Source organism: Papio anubis, chromosome 6, assembly GCF_008728515.1.
Source record: "Papio anubis isolate 15944 chromosome 6, Panubis1.0, whole genome shotgun sequence".
Taxonomy (NCBI): Eukaryota; Metazoa; Chordata; class Mammalia; order Primates; family Cercopithecidae; genus Papio; species Papio anubis.
The window spans coordinates 100,687,654-100,711,248 of record NC_044981.1 but is presented as its reverse complement, the minus strand read 5'-3'; the positions used below and the strand labels follow the sequence as shown (position 1 = coordinate 100,711,248).

Sequence of the window (23,595 nt, the reverse complement as noted above, 5' to 3'; positions counted from 1 at the left end):
GTCCACATATTTATATACCAGACTGCTATTGCTATATCCACTTTAATAAGGGATAATAATATTTTGAATGAAACTTTCAAGTGCTGGCAAAACTCATGGAAACCCTCTTTGTTTTCCCCCAACCTCTCAGTCCCTATCTTTCCCCCGCAACCCAGTTATTTTATTATTGCAGTGTTAGCATTTAGAGAAGAGGGTACTCGAGATTGAGATTCCAAAAGGAAGGCAGTACAGAGGTGCACTAGGCTCTCAAAAACCAAATTCTAGATAGTGCGGCCAAGAATGAATATGAAGAAGAAAAAAGGAGAGCATCTAAGAAACTCTGAGTGACCATGATCCATTCAGAGCTCCAGGGAAGCCTCAGCTCTGCTCTTAAGGCCTTCCAACTGATTGAGTCAGGCCCACTCAGGTTATCCAGGATAACCTCTCTTCATTAAAGTCAGTGGATTATGGGCCTTAATCCCATCTACAAAGTACTTTCACAGCAACACCTGTATTCGTGTTTGATTGATTAACGAGGGACACTAGGCTAGCCAAGTTGATAGCCAAAAGACCATCACAGTAAGCTCATGGAAAACCATGTGGAACAAACAAGTCCAGTGGTACTAACCTGATGTGTCAGTGTTAGGACTTCACTGATGCATTTGGCAAAGTATGTCATATCCTGTGGACCAGAAAGCAGAATATGAAGAGAATAACAGAGGATAGGTGGATTTGAAGCTGTTGCGCTGCATACTGATGAATTGGATCAGCATTCTCCAGTGGTAGCTGCTAGGTTCCAGGTGTAGCGCTGAGCCTGTTTTTTTTTTTTCTGATTATTGCTTTGCTAGCATTACATTTGTGGATAACATAAACTTCAGAGTAGTTATTCTTTTGAATGATGGTCCTGGGATTCTGAAAGTTCTCGACAGTTGCAGTTATTCACCAAGTAGATACCAGTTTTCACTCTTAGGTTCAAAAATCAATTGTGCAGGACAGGATTAGAGAACTCTTGTTTGTTTGCTTTTTAATTGATCACTGGTTTCATTGTGAATCATTGATGATTATGACTATTCAGAGAAACAAGTATTGTGTGTGATTGTTTTACTATTGAAAAGATTAAGTAAATTTTGTCTATAAAAGAGGAGACATAGCAGATTGAGATGGGGATCATTAAATTAAAAAGCAATGGTTCCTGTTAATTACGGTTGGATATATTGGGATAATAACCATAGCCTTTCAAATCAGATTTGAATGTTAATCTCAGCTCCGCTACTAAATAACTGGTTACCCTGGTAAAGTGTTTTTTTTCTCTCTCCCTTAATATTGCCATGTCTGCAAATAAGGAGATAATATCTACTTCATAGGGAGTTGTGAGGAATAATGAAAATGCAAAGAAAAGAACTTAGCAGGGTTTCTGGCATACAGTGGGTTCTCAAGTATTCCTTCTTTTTTTCTTTGTTTCTTGACTGAAAGAGGAATATTTAGAATCACTGTACTTTAGTTTTAGGTAGCTTAGAAAACTAGATTGAGGACACCAAAACAAAAAAACAAAGTCTTTTATCTTCAGATTAAAAGCTGCTCTAAATACAGATTTTCAAATTAACTTGTTTCTGCAAAGCCAGATTCATAATCACAAAAGAGGAGACTGTGAGAGAGCATGTCTCATCGTGCAGGTTGGTCATTGAAAATTCAGGGGTCTGTATGCCCGGTTGGTGACCATGACTAACTCCTAGGATCTTTTTTGCTTTTTTTTTTTTTTTAACCTGCTTCGCCAATTTTGTTATCCTCTTTACACTAAAAATAGAATAATTAACATTTAACTTAAAATGCTAAATGCACTAGATAACTTGAATGTTCGATGACTTAGACCTGAACAACTGGTGCCTAAAAACTCAATCCATGTTGTGAAACCTCAAATTTTATTTTACTAAAATCTGTACCCCTTTTGATATCTTAAAGCCTTTCTGCTAGGATTTTAATCTGTTTTCCTTTAAAGCCGGGGGAATTATCACCTTTTTTGTATAAATTAATTATTTGTATATTTAAAACACCACTCGATTGTCTTTTTTGAGGACTGAAGAATTTCACTTAGGTGGCTCATGTCACATTGCCATCATCTGTGTCTCCCCAGAAAACCTGTCCATGTGCATTTTGAAATGAGAGCACAAAAAGCCCCCCAAAAACGACCAATGGCAATTTAATATCTTTTTAAAAGCACATAGGGAGAAAAAATAGCAAGATAGAAAATATCTTAGCAACTTGAAAGTTAAGTGAGATCTGTGTGAATTAAAACTGGATTCATTTTGTCAAATAAGTGTGGACTTCTGTTCTTTTGCTGCTTTATGGGGGTGCTGTCTCTGTTGTTCTCTGCCTCTCTTTGGAGAACCTCATTTCTGCCATTTACATTTGCAGTATTTTCACTTAAGAATATGAACACGTTTGTTGCAAGCTGTGGATCACATCCTTTACCCAGTAACTGCAGTTGAGGCTGGCAATTGCTCCTTCTTACCTTTTCTGAACAGGTAATTTCCATGACTCACCTCATGCATCACTGTATAGAAATGGAATTAGGCCTGTCATCTGGGCTTTAGAAGCTTATATATGATAATTTTTCAGCTCTTCAGAACAGCTAAGCAGATCCTCTCAAAAGAGTCACATCCTCTTCTCCACTGGTTTACCAGAGAAATGTGTGGAGTTACTACTTTCTTGCTTTGGGAGAAGAGAGGTCCCTGTCAGGGGCTACCGGGCTTCCTTGTATTTTTTTTTTTTTTTTTGAGATGGAGTCTTGCTCTGTTGCCCAGACTAGAGTGCAGTGGCGCGGTCTCACTGCAACCTCCACCTGCCAGGTTCAAGTGATTCTCCTGCCTCAGCCTCCCGAGTAGCTGTGACTACAGGCACGTGCCACCATGCCTGGGTAGTTTTTGTATTTTTCATAGAGATGGGGTTTCACCATGTTGGCAAGGCTGGTCTTGATCTCCTGACCTCCTGACCTGCCTCGGCCTCCCAGAGTGCTGGGATTGCAGGCATGAGCCACCGCTCCCGGCCTTCCTTGTACTTTTGATAGATACCTTTCTCTCCAGAGTTGCCCCTTCTCCTCCCTTCCTCCATTCTGATTTCCTTTTCTCTCCATACAAAAACACTTTGTGTGAGGATCCGTGAGCTGCATGAGATTAGAGATGTTGCCTGTCTTGTTCCCCATGGAGTTGCCAGCACCTAGAACGGTCCCTATTGGACTCACAGCAGATGTGTACCAGCTTGTCTCAAATGATGTGTCCCTTTAGGGATCCTTGTGCTCAGGTGGCCTTGCTTGATAAGCCGCCCTCCCTCTGTAACTGTTACTGACTTCTGAGCGTTTTGAATCTTTATCTCTGTGGCTTCCTAAATTTTTTTTTCATTAAATTTTTGTCCTTTGTTGAGCCCTGAGAATGATGGGTTCTTTTTTTCATTCCTGTATATTGTGTGAGCAGAAGATTTTTGCTTCTTTTACTCTGTTACTTAACATCAAAAGCGAAGAAGTGTCAAGGTATCATTAAAGACACCAGGCTAGCATGACATTTTTTAGTTCTGCAGTAGAAAAGACAGCTGAGCCTTGACTCCTGTGATTCTTGATGTGATTCATGCCCACAGATTTATTGAAATTAATTATCCTGAACCTTACAAGAAAATAATTTGTCTGGATTTTCTTATATTTTCTATGCCTTTCTAATCGATCTTATTTCTTTTGAAGTATGTATATACTGTGTTTCCTAAGTTTGCTATAACCCTATTTTATTTATTTACTTTATTTAAATATAAAATAGAGATGGAGTCTCACTATATTGCCTACCTAGGCTGGTTTCAAACACGTGGGCTCAAGCAGTCCTTCTGCCTCAGCCTCCCAAAGTGCTGAGATTACAGGTGCGAGCCACTGTGCCTGGCCCTATTTTGAATATATAAAAAGTTGCCTTATATACTTTAGTTACATACACAAAATTCAGAATAAATTTTTGAATATTTTTTGCAGTATAGGTAAGTATCAGGGCTAAGAGCTCTCTTTTTTCTCAAGTATGTGGACTTTAAAAAATTTACATGAAAACTTAAGGAAGTTTATGCCTTAAAAATATAAATACATTTAACTCAGGGATATATTTCTAAATATTTTTATTACAAAAGCAAAAGATACTAATAACTTCTTTAACATTTAACTTTGGTTACTTTTGTTGTCTACATTATAAACAGCTATATGTAAGGTTCAGTCTAAAATGTAGGAGTACCTAAATCACACATTTAGTTATGAATTAGACCTGTATTAACATCCTACCCTGTGCCAGGCACTGTGTTGAGCACTTGTAATGACACGTGGTGGCCCTTGCCCTTCAAGTGCTCCCCATCTGCTGGGTGGTAAGATGTGGATATCATCAGTTCGAGGGGGTGTCTGAAGTGCTGTGGCCCAGCGCACAGATTCAGGCTCAGGCTTCCTCTCTCTTCTGTTTTCTTTCTTTTTGTCATTTTCTTTTCTTTTTGGTTCTTTAATTTTCCAGTAGAAAGTCAGGTACTTTATTCCCTGCTTTATAGGATGATAGCAGCAAAAAAGGAACTTACCATTAGTCCCTGTTCTGAATACATTTTTTTTTCTGCAACCTCCGCCTCCTGGGTTCAAGTGATTCTCCTGCCTCAGCCTCTCGAGTAGCTGGGATTACAGGCCCAGCACCACACCCAGCTAATTTTGTATTTTTAGTAGAAATGGGTTTTCGCCATGTTGGCCAGGCTTTTCATGAACCCCTGACCTCAGGTGATCCGTTTGCCTCAGCCTCCCAAAGTGCTGGAATTACAAGCATGAGCCACTGCACCTGACCTACATTTAAAATTAATTGTATCAGAGGGTTTTAATAGAATTCTTAAGAAGTGATTGTTAGGCGAAAAGAACCCATAAGTCTGAAATCTTTGTTGTTAGTGACTTAACCTCCTTCAACATAGGCATCCTTAAGACAGGCCCAGAGCGGTCTTTGCTCATGTCACAGCATTTATGAGGAGTTTAGGGGAAAAAAGTGGATGGTGGTGACATGCTGATTTCTGTAAGGAAGTAACAGCTTACCTGGGATTTGCCCAGACTTTCACTAACCTCTCTGTGCTTTTTCCTTTTTTTTGCTAAAAGTTTGATCGTTTTAGATTGATAAAGTATTCAGTACCTACCGTATTTTTATTTTAATGCTTTCGTGTCAAAAAAAATTGGCTTTTTCCTCCATTAGGAATTAAATTTGCATTATATGATAACACATAACCATAAAAGGAAATGTGGTATTTAGCAGACATGTAGATTGGTCGTTTCACCATCTCTGACTAATGCAGCTCTTGTTTTTAGGTAGCAGAGATGATATTGACTCTTGTTCTTGCCTGGTAGGGCTGAACATTCTTTGGGCATAGAGTGGAAAAGGGGAGATAAACATTCGAGAAGCTTTAAGCAAAGGAGCTGTCCAAGCTTAGCAAAGTCATCTGAGTGCTAAAAGCAAACCAACAAGGGAACAAGGGAGGAGGGCCTCAGAGAGAAGACAGGGAGTTGGTAGGAAATCTGCGTGTCAGAGTGGGAATGCGGGAAAACGAAAAAGAATTGGGACGTCAAAAGACAGTATAAAAACAAGACCCAAAATAGGAAATTCTATGTAAAAAACAAAATACTAATGATAAAATGAGTATTTATACTAATTTTAAAACATGTTCAGTTTACTTTTGTCACTTGAACACTGGTGTTATTTGGAATAATAGTTAATACTGTTTATGTAACATTTCCTATGTGTCAGGTTCTGAGCTACAAATGTAGGCATTTCATTCAGTCTTCTCAACAGCTTCTGAGGAGCATGAATTATTATCCCCAGGAAACTGAGGCTGGTGAGGCCAACTGGCTTTCCTAATGCCATTTAAACACTTGGATCCATGTCAGTTTAACTCCCAAGCCTGTGTTCTAACTGTTAATCATGTGGCAGACTGAGACCGAAGGAAGTCATTCAGGACAACAGCAGCCTGTGCGCCCTGCAGCCTCAGTGCCTGACCACTCCTAGCATTTGTTGTCGTCACGTGTCCAGCCCTTACAGTTTTTGTAAAGTATAAAAGCACTTTAGCTGCCATTAACAGGGAGCTTGCACAGCATTTTCTATGAAAAGTAGTTAATATAGTTTAGTTGATGATTTTTCAAAGAAAGTAATAAAAGTATGACTGCTCTAGGAAAAGCGTAAGATAATTTATTTTAAACTAATCTTCATTTGATAAATGAATCAGTCCCCACTAAGAAGCAGGTTTATAAAAAGTAATTTTAACATTTGAATGTAGAGAGGTTTGGGAATTGAAAATTCTTTTGGCTTCAGAGTGAATAATGCCACTTTATAGACAAAAGAATCTCAGAGAAGGTAGCCAAAAAGTGAAATGGTTAAACAGTTAAATCATGTTTGTTTTTAAAAAGTGATTTTCCTGTTTTCCATTTAAATCAACAGTGTTCTAATTTGTGAGTAGCAAAAATCAGCCCCATTGTTCAACTGAAATACCTTTTCTCTTGATTTATTTCTCTACCAAAGCCCTGTAGAACAAGATTTCAGGAGAGCAAAAGAATTTCAAGAGCTCTCATTTAAAACATCCGGCCCTGTGAGGGCCTGTACTTTGGACTATTTTTCAAATCTTATAGCTAGACTTTTGTGAATCCAGCCACATTCCTTATTCTGAATGAGCTTATGATGTGTAGTGTGTATTTATGGCTAAGGTTAATGCTTCAGAATTTGGTGGCAGACAATAACGTACACCTTCCTGTTGTTTTTTGTTCATTGCAGCTTGAATTTTTTTTTTTTACATTTCTTTTTTATTATACTTTAAGTTCTAAGGTACATGTGCACAACGTGCAGGTTTGTTACATGTGTATACATGTGCCGTGTTAGTGTGCTGCACCCCTTAACTCATCATTTACATTAGGTATATCTCCTAATGCTATCCCTCCCCATTTCCGCCACCCCATGACAGGCCCCGGTGTGTGATGTTCCCCATCCTATGTCCAAGTGTTGTCATTGTTCAATTCCCACCTATGAGTGAGAACATGCAGTGTTTGGTTTTCTGTCCTTGCAATGGTTTGCTCAGAGTGATGGTTTCCAGCTTCATTCATGTCCCTACGAAGGACATGAACTCATCCTTTTTTATGGCTGCATAGTATTCCATGGTGTATATGTGCCACATTTTCTTAATCCAGCCTATCATTGATGGACATTTGGGTTGGTTCCAAGTCTTTGTTATTGTGAATGGTGCCACAATAAATATATGTGTGCATGTGTCTCTATAGCAGCATGATTTATAATCCTTTGAGTATATACCCAGTAATGGGATGGCTGGGTCAAATGGTATTTCTAGTTCTAGATCCTTGAAGAACCGCCACCCTGTCTTCGACAATGGTTGAACTTAAATAATTTACACTCCCACCAACAGTGTAAAAGTGTTCCTATTTCTCCACATCCTCTCCAGCACCTGTAGTTTCCTGACTTTTTAATGATCGCCATTCTAACTGGTGTGAGATGGCATCTCATTGAGGTTTTGATTTGCATTTTTCTGATGGCCATTGATGAGGAGCATTTTTTCATGTGTCTGCTGGGTGCATAAATGTCTTCTTTTGAGAAGTGTCTGTTCATATCCTTCACCCACTTATTGATGGGGTTGTTTGATTTTTTCTTGTAAATTTAAGTTCTTTGTAGATTCTGGATATTAGCCCTTTGTCAGATGGGTAGATTGCAAAAATTTTCTCCCATTCTGTAGGATGTCTGTTCATTGTAATGGTAGTTTCTTTTGCTGTGCAGAAGCTCCTTAGTTTAAGTAGATCCCATTTGTCAATTTTGGCTTTTGTTGCCATTGCTTTTGGTCCTTTAGTCATGAAGTCCTTGCCCATTCCTATGTCCTGAATGGTATTGTCTAGGTTTTATTCTAGGGTTTTTATGGTTTTAGATCTATCATTTAAGTCTTTAATCCATCTTGAATTAATTTTTCTCTAAGGTGTAAAGAAGGCATCCAGTTTCAGCTTCATACATATGACTAGCCAGTTTTCCCAGCACCATTTATTAAATAGGGAATCCTTTCCCCATTTCTTGTTTTTGTCAGGTTTGTCAAAGCTCAGATGGTTGTAGATGTGTGGTGTTATTTCTGCGGGCTCTGTTCTGTTCCTTTCATCTATATCTCTGTTTTGGTACCAGTACCATACTGTTTTGGTTACTGTAGCCTTGTAGTATAGTTTGAAGTCAGGTAGCATGATGCCTTCAGTTTTCTTCTTTTGGCTTAGGACTATCTTGGTAATGCGGGTTCCTTTTTGGTTCCATATGAACTTTAAAGTAGTTTTTTCCAATTCTGTGAAGAAAGTCATTGGTAGCTTGATGGGGATGGCATTGAATCCATAAATTACCTTGGGCAGTATGGCCATTTTGACGATATTGATTCTTCCTATCCATGAGCATGGAATGTTCTTCCATTTGTTTGTGTCCTGTTTTATTTCATTGAGCAGTGGTTTGTAGTTCTCCTTGAAGAGGTCCTTCACATCCCTTGTAAGCTAGATTCCTAGGTATTTTATTCTCCTTGTAGCAGTTGTAAATGGGAGTTAATTCATGATTTGGCGCTCTGTCTGTCATTGGTGTTTAAGAATGCTTGTGATTTTTGCACATTGATTTTGTATCCTGAGACTTCGGTGAAATTGCTTATCAGCTTGAGATTTTAGGCTGAGACAGTGGGGTTTTCAAAATATACAATCATGTCATCTGCAAACAGGGACAATTTGACTTCCTCTTTTCCTCATTGAATACCCTTTATTTCTTTCTCTTGCCTGATTGTCCTTGCCAGAACTTCCAACGCTGTGTTAAATAGAAGTGGTGAGAAGAGGGTATCCCTGTCTTGTGCCAGTTTTCAAAGGGAATGCTTCCAGTTTTTGCCCATTCACTATGATATTGGCTGTGGGTTTGTCATAACTAGCTGTAATTATTTTGAGATGTGTCCCATCAGTACCTAGTTTATTGAGAGTTTTTAGCATGAAGAGCTGTTGAATTTTGTCAAAGGCCTTTTCTGCATCTATTGAGATAATCATGTGGTTCGTGTCTTTGGTTCTGTTTATATGATGGATTATCTTTATTGATTTGCATATGTTGAATTAGCCTTGCATCCCAGGGATGAAGCCCACTTGATCATGGTGGATAAGCTTTTTGATGTGCTGCTGGATTCGGTTTGCCAGTATTTTATTGAGGATTTTTGCATCGATGTTCATCAGGGATATTGGTCTAAAATTCTCTTTTTTTGTTGTGTCTCTGCCAGGCTTTGGTATGAGGATGATGCTGGCCTTATAAAATGAGTTATGGAGGATTCCCTCTTTTTCCATTGATTGGAATAGTTTCAGAAGGAATGGTACCAGCTCCTCCTTGTACCTCTGGTAGTATTTGGCTGTGAATCCATCTGGTCCTGGACTTGTTTTGGTTGGTAGACTATTAATTATTGCCTCAATTTCAGAGCCCGTTACTGGTCTATTCAGGGATTCAACTTCTTCCTGGTTTAGGCTTCGGAGGGTGTATGTGTCCAGGAATGTATCCCTTTCTTCTAGATTTTCTAGTTTATTTGCGTAGATGTGTTTATAGTATTTTCTGATGGTAGTTTGTATATCTGTGGGATTGGTGGTGATGTCCCCTTTATCATTTTTTATTGCGTCTATTTGATTCTTCTCTCTTTTCTTCTTTGTTAGGCTTGCAAGTGGTCTATCTATTTTGTTGATCTTTTCAAAAAACCAGCTCCTGGATTCATTGATTTTTTTGAAGGGTTTTTTGTGTCTCTATCTCCTTCAGTTCTGCTCTGATCTTAGTTATTTCTTGCCTTCTGCTAGCTTTTGAATGTGTTTGCTCTTGCTTCTCTAGCTCTTTTAATTGTGATGTTAGGGTGTCAATTTTGATCTTTCCTGCTTTCTCTTGTGGGCATTTAGTGCTACAGATTTCCCTCTACACACTACTTTAAATGTGTCCCAGAGATTCTGGTATGTTGTGTCTTTGTTCTCATTGGTTTCAAAAAACATCTTTATTTCTTCCTTCATTTTATTATGTACCCAGGAGTCATTCAGGAACAGGTTGTTCCGTTTCCATGTAGTTGAGTGGTTTTGAGTGAGTTTCTTAATCCTGAGTTCTAGTTTGATTGCACTGTGGTCTGAGAGATGGTTTTTTGTTGTTGTTGTTGTTGTTTTTTTATCATTTCTGTTCTTTTACATTTGCTGAGGAGCGCTTTACTTCCAACTATGTGGTCAGTTTTAGAATACATGCGATGTGGTGCTGAGAAGAATGTATATTCTGTTGACTTTGGGTGGAGAGTTCTGTAGATGTCTATTAGGTCCACTTGGTGCAGCAATTCCTGGATATCCTTGTTAAACTTCTGTCTCATCGATCTGTCTAATGTTGACAGTGGGGTGTTAAAGTCTCCCATTATTGTGTGGGAGTCTGAGTCTCTTTGTAAGTCTCTAAGGACTTGCTTTATGAACCTGGGTGCTCCTGTGTTGGGTGCATGTATATTTAGGACAGTTAGCTCTTCTTGTTGAATTGATCCCTTTACCATTATGTAATGGCCTTCTTTGTCTCTTCTGATCTTTGATGGTTTAAAGTCTGTCTTATCAGAGACTAGGATTGCAACGCCTGCCTTTTTCTGCTTTCCATTTGCTTGGTATATCTTCCTCCATCCCTTTATTTTGAGCCTATTTCATCTCTGCATGTGAGATGGGTCTCCTGAATACAGCACACTGATTTATGTTGACTCTTTATCCAATTTGCCAGTCTGTGTCTTTTAATTGGAGCATATAGCCATTTACATTTATGATTAATACTATTATGTGTGAATTTGATCCTGTCATCATGATGTTAGCTGGTCATTTTGCTCATTAGTTGATGCAGTTTCTTCCTAGCATAGATGGTCTTTACAATTTGGCATGTTTTTTGCAGTGGCTGGTACCGGATATTCCTTTCCATGTTTAGTGCTTCCTTCAGGAGCTCTTGTAAGGCAGGCCTGTTGGTGACAAAATCTCTCAGCATTTGTTTGTCTGTAAAGGATTTTATTTCTCCTTCACTTGTTAGACTTAGTTCGGCTGGATATGACATTCTGGGTTGAAAATTCTTTTCTTTTAGAATGTTGACTATTGGCCCCCACTCTCTTCTGGCTTGTAGAGTTTCTGCCGAGAGATCTACTGTTGGTCTGATGGGCTTCCCTTTGTGGGTAACCCGAGCTTTCTCTCTGGCTGCCTCCAAAATTTTTTCGTTCATTTCAACTTTGGTGAATCTGACAATTATGTGTCTTGGAGTTACTCTTCTCAAGGAGTATCTTTGTGGCGTTCTCTGTATTTCCTGAATTTCAATGTTGGCCTGCCTTGCTAGGTTGGGGAAGTTCTCCTGGATAATATCCTGAAGAGTGTTTTCTAATTTGGTTCCATTTTCCCCATCACTTTCAGGTACGCCAATCAGACGTAGATTTGGTCTTTTCACATAGTCCCATATTTCTTGGAGGCTTTGTTCATTTCCTTTTACTCTTTTTTCTCTGAACTTCTCTTTTCATTTCATTTCATTCATTTGATCTTCAGTCAGTGATACCCTTTCTTCCACTTGATCGAATTGGCTACATAAGCTTGTGCATGCATCATGTAGTTCTCTTGCCATGGGTTTTTCAGCTCCATCAGTTCATTTAAGGTCTTCTCTACACTGTTTATTCTAGTTAGCCATTCATCTAATCTTTTTCAAGGTTTTTCACTTCTTTGCGATGGTTTCAAACATCCTCCTTTAGCTCAGAAAAGTTTGTTGTTACCTTTCGTCTGAAGCCTTCTTCTCTCAACTCATCAAAGTCATTCTCCATCCAGCTTTGTTCCATTGCTGGTGAGGAGCTACATTCCTTTGGAGGAGAGAGGCACTCTGATTTTTAGAATTTACAGCTTTTCTGCTGTGGTTTCTCCCCATCTTTGTGTCTTTATCTACCTTTGGCCTTTGATCATGGTGACGTACAGATGGGGTTTTGGTATGGATGTCCTTTCTGTTTGTGAGTTTTCCTTCTAACAGTCAGGACCTCTGCTGCAAACTGTTGGAGCTTTCTAGAGGTCCACTCCAGACCCTGTTTGCCTGGGTATCACCAGCAGAGGCTGCAGAACAGCAAATATTGCAGAATGGCAAATGTCACTGCCTGATCCTTCCTCTGGAATCTTTGCCTCAGAGGGGCACCCGGTTGTATGAGGTGTCAGTCGGCCCCTAATGGGAGATGCCTCCCAGTTAGGCTACTCGGGGGTCAGGGACCCACTGTAGGAGGCAGTCTGTCCGTTCTCAGATCTCAAACTCTGTGCTGGGAGAACCACTACTCTATTCAAAGCTGTCAGACAGGGACATTTAAGTCTGCAGAAGTTTCTGCTGCCTTTTGTTCTGCTATGCCCTGCCCCGAGAGGTGGAGTCTACAGAGGCAGTTAGGCCTCCTTGAGCTGTGGTGGGCTCCACCCAGTTTGAATTTCCCAGCCACTTTGTCTACCTCCTCAAGCCTCAGCCATGGCGGGCGCCCCTCCCCCAGCCTCACTGCCACCTTGTAGTTTGATCTCAGACTGCTGTGCTAGCAGCAAGCGAGGCTCCGTGCGCATGGGACCCACTGAGCCAGGCGTGGGATATAATCTCCTGGTGTGTTGTTTGCTAAGTCTGTTGGAAAGGTACAGTATTAGGGTGGGAGTGTCCCGAATTTCCAGGTACCATCTTTCACGGCTTCCCCTGGCTAGGAAAGGGAGTTCCCCGATCCCTTGTGCTTCCCGGGTGAGTCGATGCCCTGCCCTGCTTTGGCTCATGCTCCGTTGGCTGCACCCACTGTCCGACAAGCCCCAGTGAGATGAACCCAGTATCTCAGTTGGAAATGCAATAATCAACCGTCTTCTGTGTCGCTCACGCTGGGAGCTGTAGACTAGAGCTGTTCCTATTTGGCCGTCTTGGAACCTCCCTCCTGGAGCTTGAATGATTTTCATTTGTGCCACATCTTCAGGCTTATCTAATTAGAAAGCAGGACTGAAGGAAATTTCTACTGTGCTTTGCCGTTGGTGCATACTTTAGTGACTTTGGGTAGGGAGGGGTCATAACAAATATCGCTGGCTCCAGGACCTTGTCAGGTAGCAACCATAAGGTGGTTACTCTGTGAAATAAAGGTTTCACATCAGGAGATGCTTTATTGTTGGGGGAACATTTAAGGAATCTGACATTTCACTGAGCCAAGATTTCATGTCTACAAATGTCATATTCCAGAAAATTGTTTCATTGTTCTTATTATAAGCAAATGTACATTTTCTTATTCTCTTCAAATTTTGTATTACCAGCTAATATTTTTCTTAAATTGTTTTTCTTTTAAGGAATGGGGATTTTTTTTTAAAGCATTGTTTTATGTAGACCAAGATGAATTGCCTTTGAGTGGATCATCTGCTGAGTAGTCTTTTGAGGTTAGTAGTTTATCACTGGATAAAAAAAGCTAATTGCAACTCAGATGCAGAGTTTATGAACATTTTTTCAAATTAGTTGAAAATTAGTTGTAAGATGTCTGTTTCTGGGAGTTTGGCAGTTTATATACTCTGAATGACTCCCAGTTGAAACAACTGAAATGTAAAATATAAAGTATCTTTCCAAATATATTGCTAAGTTGGCATGAAAGAAGGGAAACCATAAAGACCAAAGATGAAATGAAAGCAGGAGTGCTGGAATATGAGCTGGATTGTCCCTGAATGTTTCTGCTGGGGAAAGAGGGAAAGGGGGATAGGAAATAAAGCATAATTGGGAGTCTGCTGAGACATACTGTCAATATAAGGATGACTGATAAAAATAAATTTGCCAGTGGAGAGGCTGGGGATCGGGAGTGAACAGTAAGGAAACCTGCGTGTCTTTACCTAGGCACTAGAAGGGGTAAGGGAAGACAGGGTGTGAATTCTCCTAAAACACGAGAAAGGCCATCACATGAGTGCAGGTTGACTTGGTTGTCCCAGTGAGATCCAAAATCCTCATGCCAAGAATTTAATTATATTGCTGTCAGGTTGGTTGCATCCCAAGAGGCAAGAAAGGAAACGCATATCTCTGAAAGAGTGCTACTTCAACCCAGGCCTCCAAGAATTTCCACAGATAATGTTTCAAGGAAAATCAGCAGTTCACAGTAAAAAAAGGTCATAAATCAGATGAAGAAATTCACCAGCATGAGAAATTAGAGCCAGCAGAAATACTGGCTGCTGGTCAAATTATCAGATGCCTAGTGAAAAATGAATATATTAAATATACTTAAACAGTGTGATGCTCCTTTTAAAAAATAAACAAGAAGCTTGAAAGGATGAGCAATAAATAAGATACTGTAAAAAATGACCAGCCAGATTTGAAAAATGACTAAGTAGAACTTCTAGAAATTTTTAAAAAAGAAAAAAGAAATTTTAAAAAAGATTATTAACATTAAACATTCATTTATTAGGCTAAGGAAGAGATTAGACACAGCCAAAGAGATAATTAGTGAAATAGAATGTAGATATATAAAGGAACTACCTAGAATACAGCCCATCACAAGGTGGACATTGAGTTTATAGACACAGAAGTTTATAGGCACAGAAAGAGCAGACTCTTTCCAAAAATGATAAACTACAGATTGAGACAAACCATTTTGCAGAAGACAACTAGAAAAGCTGGGGAAAATGCCTGTTTGAAGGCATCACGTAGCTAATGAGAAAGTGATTAATAACTGGTCTAAGATACTACCATGAGAATGCTGTAGCTATTTTAATATGAAAGTAGACTTTAAAGCAGAAAGCATCACTAGAGATAATACTTCATAAAAGGTTCAATTCAGTTTTATTTAGATGTGATACTTCTTTGTGTATCTAACATCATGATTACAAAATACAGGGAGCAAAAATTAATAGAAATATGAGCAAAAACAAATTCACAGGCCTAGATGAACATTTTTTAATATACCTTTTATGTGACAGAATGGCTAAAAGAAATCAGTAAATATATAGAAGATTTGAACAATCTGATTAACAACCTAATAGGCATGTTTACCATATCACACCCAACAACTTCAGAATACACATTCTTTTCAATAACATATGGGAATATTTTATGTATATTTTCTTGAGATGGGGTCTTGCTCTGTCGCCCAGGCTGGCATGCAGTGGGCCAGATCTCGAAGCTCACTGCAAGCTCCGGGCCTCCCACCCGACTCTTCCTGCCTCAGCCTCCGAAAGTAGCTTGGACTGAGTGAGGCTCACTGGCCACCGGCTATGTATTTTCTCTTGAGATGGGTCTTGCTCGTTTTGTGCTTGGCATGTAGTGGTGCATGATCTCGCTCACTGCAGCCTCCACCTCCTGGATTCAAGCAATTCTCTTGCCTCAGCCTCTCAAGTCGCTTGGATTACAGGTGTATGCCACCATGCCTGGCTAATTTTTTTGTGTTTTTAGTAGAGACAGGGTTTTGCTGTGTTGTCCAAGCTGGTCTCAAACTCCTGGCCTCAAGAGATCTGCCTGCCTTGGCCTCCCAAAGTGCTGGGGTTACAGGTGTGAGCCACCATAGCCAGCCTCCAATCACTTATTTTAAATTTGAGTTTTTATTGTGGGGAAGGTACTAATAGTTACTTTTAGAATTTTTTTTTTTTTTTTTTTTTTTTTTGAGACAGAGTCTCACTCTGTCACCCAGGCTGGAGTACAGTGGTGCAATCTCGGCTCACTGCAAGCTCTGGCCTCCCAGGTTCACTTATATTTTCCTGCCTCAGCCTCCTGAGTAGCTGGGAATACAGGTGCCGGCCACACCTGGCTAATTTTCTTTGTATTTTTTAGTAAAGATGGGGTTTCACCGTATTAGCCAGGATGGTCTTAATCTCCTGACCTTGTGATCCTCCTGCTTTGACCTCCCAAAGTGATGGGATTACAGGCGTGAGCCACTGCGCCTGGCCCTATAGTATTTTTATATTTACCTATTATTGCTAGTTTACAGTTAAGAAACTGAGGCTTAGCAAGGAATAAAGAGATTGCTCGAGGTCACCCAACTAAATAGTGTTAGAACTGGGGTTTTAATCCAAACATATGACCACAGAACTCTTTCTGTGGAGGAATTTATTTCCCTGTTAAGTTTAATTCAATAACAAATTATATGAAGATATGCTGCAGAGATGAATGAGATAATGAATGTAAAATTGCCTTGAGAGATTCAAGGAATGTAAATGAACTACCCAAATTAGTGTAGCAATTTCACTGTGAAATTAAAAGTAGATAATTGGAGAATAGCTAAGATCTGGCATTGCCTTTTAGTAGTTTAGAAGTCATAGAACTTTTTTGTTTATGGAACTTTTGAAATGTTCTCTGAACATCATCTGTGTCAAACACATGGTAAAACAGATGTTTTTCCAAGGGATTTTGTGGTTTCAACTTTAAATATTTAAAGTGGCGTTTAGGGAGCTATTTAAATGATGATGATATGGACGTACTGAAAATTTTCTTTAGTGATGATCATCTCTAGTTCTTAGTATTAAAGTCTGGAAAATGTCCCTTTTATGCCAAAGAAAATTTTATTTTCTATGTTTCAAGTTACCTGCCACTCAGTTTTGTGCCAAGTATGAAACAGTGAATGAAAAGACAAACAATAAGCAAATAAATACATAATTGTATCTTGAGAAAGAGCTGGGCACTAGGTTGTGTACGTGTAGTCCTGGCTACTCGGGATGCTGAGGCAAGGAGGATCTTGGGAGCCCGGGAGTTGGAGGTTGCAGTGAACTATGATTATGCCTGTGAATAGCCACTGTGTTCAAGCCTGGGCAACGTGGAGAGACCTCATCTCTTCTTGTTCTTGTTGTTGTTGTTGAGACAGAGTCTCACTCTGCTTAGGCTGGAGTGAAGTGGTGTAGTCTCAGCCCATTGCAACCTCTGCCTTCTGGGTTCAAGCAGTTCCGTGCTTCAGCCTCCCAAGTAAGCTGGGATTACAGGCATGTGCCACCGCACCCAGCTAATTTTGTATTTTTAATAGAGACAGGGTTTCACCATGTGGCCAGGCTGGTCTCGAACTCCTGACCTCAAGTGATCCGCCTTCCCTGGCCTCCCAAAGTGCTGTGATTACAGTCATGAGCCATCATGCCCAACCGAGAGACCTCATCTTTTAACAAACAAAAATAAATAGATAAATATATCTTGAGAGAAGTGCTGTGAAGAAACAAACTGGGTGCCAGTTAAAAGTGGCATCTAATAAAGGCCAATGCCAGTAAAGGACAGGAAGTGAAGCAAGTGTTAGAACCATCTGAAGTTGGCTAAGTGGGAAAGGACTGTAGCATGCAAGACCGTGGGAAGGAATTTTTATTTTATTTCAAGTATAATGGAGAAATCATTGAAAATTTCTAAGGGCACTAATATGGACCAGTTTAGAAGATTGAGATATTGTGATGGCTGCCATACTGAGAAAATCAAGAGTGACAGTGGGAAGACCAGGCAGGAAGCTAATGTTATAGACCAAGAATTCTCAGACTTGGCACTATTGACCTTTTTAGCTGGCTGCTACTTTGTTATAGGGCTGTCCTGTGAATTGTAGCATGTTTAGCAGCATCTCTGGTCTCTACCCTTTAGGTGCCAGTGGTAGCCCCACCCTCAAGTTGTGACAGCCAAAAATGTCTCCAGACATTTTCAGATGTTCCCTGGGGGTGAAAGTGTCTGGTTGGGAGCCACTGCTGTGGAACACAAAGACTTGGGAGGGAGACAACGATGACTTGGAATGGTGTGATGGCAGGAGAGGTGGAGAGAAGTACCCAGATTTGAGGCTGGCTCAGGTGGAAGAGGATTTACCAGATTTTGTGGGGGTGATGGGCTGGGAAGAGAGGTCCTTCATTCTGCCCACCTTGCCGAGTGTTTCAAGGGCTCCTTAGCATTTTTCAATTCGCGTACAACTGGTCCTTGCTCCTTTTCATGCCCTAGATCTCCCAAATATCTCTGCTTTATGTTTTAGGGGTAAGAAAGATCCACCCTCCCCTCCCTACACACAAAGTAACACCATTTTTAAACATTAGAGAGATGATAATGCTTGGTCTCTTGCCAGGAATCCTAAAGTGGGTAAAACTGATCGACAACTTTGAAGGAGAATATGACTACGTGACCAATGAGGGGACGGTGTTCACGTTCAAGACGAATCGCCATTCTCCCAACTATCGCGTGATCAACATTGACTTCAGGGATCCTGAAGAGTCTAAGTGGAAAGTGCTTGTTCCTGAGCATGAGAAAGATGTCTTAGGTGAGAACACATGTTACTTGAAAATTGTGCTCTTATTTTTGATGAGAAGGTCAACAAGTTAGTGCATCTCTCATTCTCTAGTGACCTGTTACAAGATAAAAAACCTTCAACCTGTAGTCATCAGGAATGAAGTGTCTAAATAGTTCATCCAAGTTTTCATTGTGTCATATCTTTGTAGCTTAGTACTATATCATGTAGAAATGCAGGGTCTTCATAAAAATTGTAGAGGTAGGATTTCAGACTTCGAAGGTACTGCTTTTTAAAAAAATAGGTCAGTTGTCTTTGTATACTTAATGTCTGGTAATAATCACAAACATTTAATATTTAAAACTATTTAGATTTAGAATCCTTAGCTTTAAGCCTTTGAGTAACCTTTGGCTATTGGCAGTATCCCTGTTGTTGATCTTAGTGTGGATTTAGAGCCCTCTTATTAGAAAAGGGAATAGACTATTGTCAGATCGAATTGAAACCCATGGCAGTTGCTGCTTTGTGCAGTGAACTATGTTAACCTCTTGAGAACGTCACTTCCCTATCAGTCGTGTTTCACAGAGAGCCTTTCAGTTCCCTTTTATTCATTCTCTGTGATTTTTCCAAAAATGATATGCTGCTTGATAAATTATTTGTTGCATGAAAGTTGATTTTGACTAGAATAAAACTCATTAATTTGGGGACAGTTTTTTACACAAAAGAAGAGTTCAGTACCATTAGGCCAAGGAAGTTTACTTGGTGGTGGTGAACTTCTGCTGCTGGGTTGAATGAGGATAAAATAGGACCATTTAAAAATGCAGATATATGTGGTATATAATGAGGGAAAAAAGTCCCCCTTGAGATCTACAGAGTGGCCCTGTCTGAGATAAAGCAGTCCTAAAATGTGTTTTTCAGTGAATTAAAGCACAGGTCTTGGAGTCAGGCAGATCCACGTTCAGGTCCTTGATCAATAAGGAACTATTTCTCTCTTGCTCAAGGTGGTGTGCTTTCTGTGCCTGGCAGGTATTTAAACCTAGCATTGCTTGGGGGTGGCAGGGGAGCAGCTGATTCCAGCTGCTTCTCTCGGGATCACAGGTTGCTGTGGGCACTTCCTGCTGGTCCCTTGTTTCTGCAGGTTCCTTGACCCTGGAGAAAGCACTCCTGGGTGTTTTCTTGAGTCTGTTCAGCCCCTGGGCACCTGACTGCACCCCTCAACCCTTTTGTACTTAGATCTCCATACCCCTGTAGGCAGTTCTGTTGGACAGGACCCAAGACAACCGCATGCCTGCTCGAAATTCATGTCTGTAACCCTGAGACAGCAACCCATTCCAGGCTCTTCCTCTCAAGTCGTTGGCCATTGTCCTGCCTTTTGGATTTCCAGGCACAGTCCCTATAACTTGCAGGTCTGGATCAGGCACCAGTACCCTGTCTGTGTTAGGCTGGGGTCAGTAGAAGGTGATAATCTTGTCACCCTCCCATAGGGCGGGGGACTTACAGGCAAGAGCAAGAGGAAATCTTATCACCTGTCTCCTCAAAACCCTCTGTTCACATTCTGACCCTTATTTATATTTGGATGAGGGATCCACAAGACACAAAACAGATTTTTGACCATTTATTTCAATATCTTTGTGTAGTGAATCTGTTTCATGGTCACTTTGATAGCCTGATGGCTTCTGTCCAAACCAAGGCAGGAATGTCCCCCTAAGGGTAGTTATAGCCAGCAGTTAGTGAGGGCTTCCTACGTGCCAGGTTCAGCATTCTATTCTTCATGCACAGACCTCATGCATGCGTTGGTGCATCCCAATGAGACTTAGGTGGCATAAGTCTTCGTGTAGGTGCTCAAGGAGTTTTTCAGGCACAGGTCAGGATTAAACAGTGATTCTTGTATAGGACACCATCATGGATGTTGTAACTATTTCCCAAGGCATCTGAATTTCTGCCATTTAAAGTCAAAAGAGGGGTTTTAACTATGCCTTAAGGTGACATTCCATCTTATAGATGTAATGCAATGCAGGTTAATGCTAGGAGATTTTGTTGAGGGGGGTGATGTGTTTGTATAACCTTCCTTCTGAAAAGTTATAAGATTTTCAGACTGGAAAGGGGAAACCTTCAGTGTTCACTAGAACTCATCAGTTTAAAGAGAAGCATGGTTGAATTTGAATGTGCCATATATCATTAGCACGGAGCGCCCTATTGAGAAAAAAGACCTAGAAATGAGTCATAAAGTACAGCTGTAAAGTCAGAGCTTTTATTAATGACAGTCTACAAATCACCTTGTCCTTTTGTTACTCACTTTTGTCTGTTTTATAATTCTGATGTACTCATAGTTAACACAGATTGATTATTCTTTGACGGCTATAATTTACTTCATTTTCCCCCCATACTTTTGTCTCTTTAAAACATTAAGCCACATGAAATATGTTGCCTGACTGAGGTTTTTTTAAAAAGTGCATTGGAGAATGAGCAAATTACTTTTGGTTGTATGAGTTCTTCTTTATGTTCTCACTTGAGGAAAAAAAGCTTGCCGTAGTAATCTCAGCAGCCCAAGATCAAGGCCCCTGGTGACCCTCAGAGTTCCCTCTGGCCAACATCTTGTTTTTCATGTGGATAAATTCTAGCATCCTAAAAACGTGAACTGCTAGTTTCTTGGGTTATCAAAATAAGCAGCGTCAAGAACCCCACCCTACCACATGAAACCCAAGAAAGGCTTGTCTGTTCAGCACATGTGGCCTGTCACCTGTAGCCCTGTTCTCGCTTCCACTTGCTGCGGTGTCTCTCCCTCTGGGGGACCTGGCCCTACCTCAGGCAGACCTCTGTGCTTGCCCTTCGTTTTCTCCTTTCCTCATCACCTCTCACTCCTACTCTCCCAGCTCTGTCACTGAACTCTGTCACTGCAAGTTGCAGCCCTGGGAGTTGAGGAGAACTCTTTACCTTACTCTTCATATCCCTGCAGGCATCAAGCCCTGGCTGTTCTTCTTGGGAAGTACCTTTCATTTATTTTCTTTCCTGCCCAGACTTGATCCCCCGCTTGATGTGGTGTTCTCCCCGGCTTGTTGCAATAGTGCTCTTACTCTTCTCCGCTCCGTAGACTTCCATTGTTCTGCATTCAGCTGTCAGACACATGCATCCTTGATTAATGCCATCTTTGTGTTGCCCTTGTGTTCAAACAGTGGCTCCACAGTCACAGGTAACTAAACTCCCCTCTACCTGGCTCACTGGATGGCCTATCAGGCCACCACCAGCATCTCCATCTGCCTTAACCTGAACAGCTCTTCCTCTTGAAAACAGATTTCTCATTTGTTCTTTTTACCAGTCTGCTTTCTGTCCTTTCTGTTCCTTTCCCCATTCCTGGCTCTGGCCTTCGTGCCAGGAGTCGCCTATCTTCCTGCACCTCATCCCATAGGATGCTGTGCTTTTCCTGCTAGCCCCCATTTCCCCTCCATCTCCACACTCCTGTACTTGAGACTCAATTCAACCCTTGCTTTAGGGCTGTCATTCGTTTTGGATCCTCAACCAACCAGTCACTTACCCTTGTTTATGGTTTATTACTTGCATTTTTATATGATTTTGTCTCACGAGCAGAATCGACCTCTTACTACTTGTCTCTCTAGCACTTTGCAGGGAATCTGGTGGATAACAAGGGCTTATTACATTTTTATCTAATAATCCTGTCAGACATGAACCATGATTTGGCTTTTATTGTTTTCCTCCTTATAGCTCCTATAGCATGATAATGGGCACAAAATAGGAAGGCAGGGTTACTATTCCAGACATTATCTAGGTCATCAAAAGCCCTTGGCCGAGGAAATAAAATAGTCATTTATTAAAGGAATGTGTTGAAAACTAGATGAATAATTAAAACCAATTATCAGGCTGGGCACGGTGGCTCACGCCTGTAAACGCCTGTAATCTCAACACTTTGGGAGGTCGAGACGGGCAGATCTCTTGAGGCCAGGAGTTCAAGACCAGTTTGGACTAGATAGTGAAACCCTGTCTACTAAAAATATGAAAATTAGCCAGGCGTGGTGGCACACATCTGTAATCCCAGCCACTTGGGAGGCTGAGGCAGAAAAATCCCTTGAACCTGGGAGGTAGAGGTTGCAGTGAGCTGAGATTGCACTACTGCACTCCAGCCTGGGCAACAGAGCAAGACCCTGTCTCCGAAAAAAAAAAAAAAAGTAAAAGTGACGTTGCAAGTCTCATTGCTACATATAGTCCTATGTGTAGCTCTGGAACTGTTGCTCAATTAAATATGTTTTCATTAATTTTTAAAATTGCATTAGGTGTTTTCTCCTTCTTATCCTTTCAGAATGGGTAGCTTGTGTCAGGTCCAACTTCTTGGTCTTATGCTACCTCCATGATGTCAAGAACATTCTACAGCTCCACGACCTGACTACTGGTGCTCTCCTTAAGACCTTCCCGCTTGAGGTCGGCAGCATCGTGGGGTACAGTGGTCAGAAGAAGGACACTGAAATCTTCTATCAGTTTACTTCCTTTTTATCTCCAGGTAAGTGTTTTTTCACTGTTACTGTTCACTTTAAAAATCAGACTGGTGTTTGGGTTTCTTTGGGGGAAATGGAAGTATAATGCTATGTTATTGAAAATCACATATGCTGTATTATAGCCAAAATTACTTACTGGGAATAAAATGCTAGAACAGATGCCCAGAACAAAGGGAAAGGTAAATGCTTAAAATGGCACTCTCATTAGTCTTATATTCCAAGTCTCTGTTCTTCTGGAGCCAGGAACAGCTAACGTTCTAGGTTGATTAAAAATTAGTACCAATGGGCCAGGCATAGTGGCTCACTCCTATAATCCTAGCACTTTGGGAGGCCGAGGCGGGTGGATCGCAAGGTCAAGAGATCGAGACCATCCTGGGCAAACCCAGGGTGGTTTCACATGGTGAAACCCAGTCTCTTCTAAAAATACAAAAATTAGCCTGGCGTGGTGGCATGTGCCTGTAGTCCCAGCTGCTCAGGAGGCCGAGGCAGGAGAATCGCTTGAACCCGGGAGGCAAAGGTTGCAGTGAGCTAAGATTGCACCACTGCACTCCAGCCTGTCAACAGAGCGAGACTCCATCTCAAAAAAAAAAAAAAAAAATTAGTCCCAATGAATACAACGTTTGATTCAGTCTTTGGTCTATATGCACAAGAACACAGTGCAGATATAAAAATGTAAAATATTTAGCTACATCTGACAAAAAAATGTTCTCTGGAATAAGCTGAGAATCAATTCTGCTGTTGTTAAACCAAAATAAAATGTAATTCTAAAAGTATAGTCTTACATCATGAAAAAATGTGTGTTATTTGGTTCTAGTAGGTAAGGGAAACACTTGTAAGTTGTGGTTTTACATTTTATGGTGTGAGTTAATTTTCCCCAAAGTAAACATAGCTCTCTTTTTAA

At 40.6% G+C, this 23,595-nt stretch overlaps 1 protein-coding gene across 2 annotated transcripts in view; it reads left to right on the top strand.

Moving 5' to 3' along the window:
- Positions 1 to 23,595, top strand: part of PREP (prolyl endopeptidase) — a 134,005-nt gene that overhangs the window by 51,919 nt on the left and 58,491 nt on the right. For both annotated transcript variants that reach the window (XM_003897963.4, XM_021937646.2), the window contains exons 8-9: positions 18,034 to 18,225; positions 22,502 to 22,699. In XM_003897963.4, the coding sequence (XP_003898012.4) occupies positions 18,034 to 18,225; positions 22,502 to 22,699 (390 nt within the window). The remainder of the gene's footprint in view (positions 1 to 18,033; positions 18,226 to 22,501; positions 22,700 to 23,595) is intronic.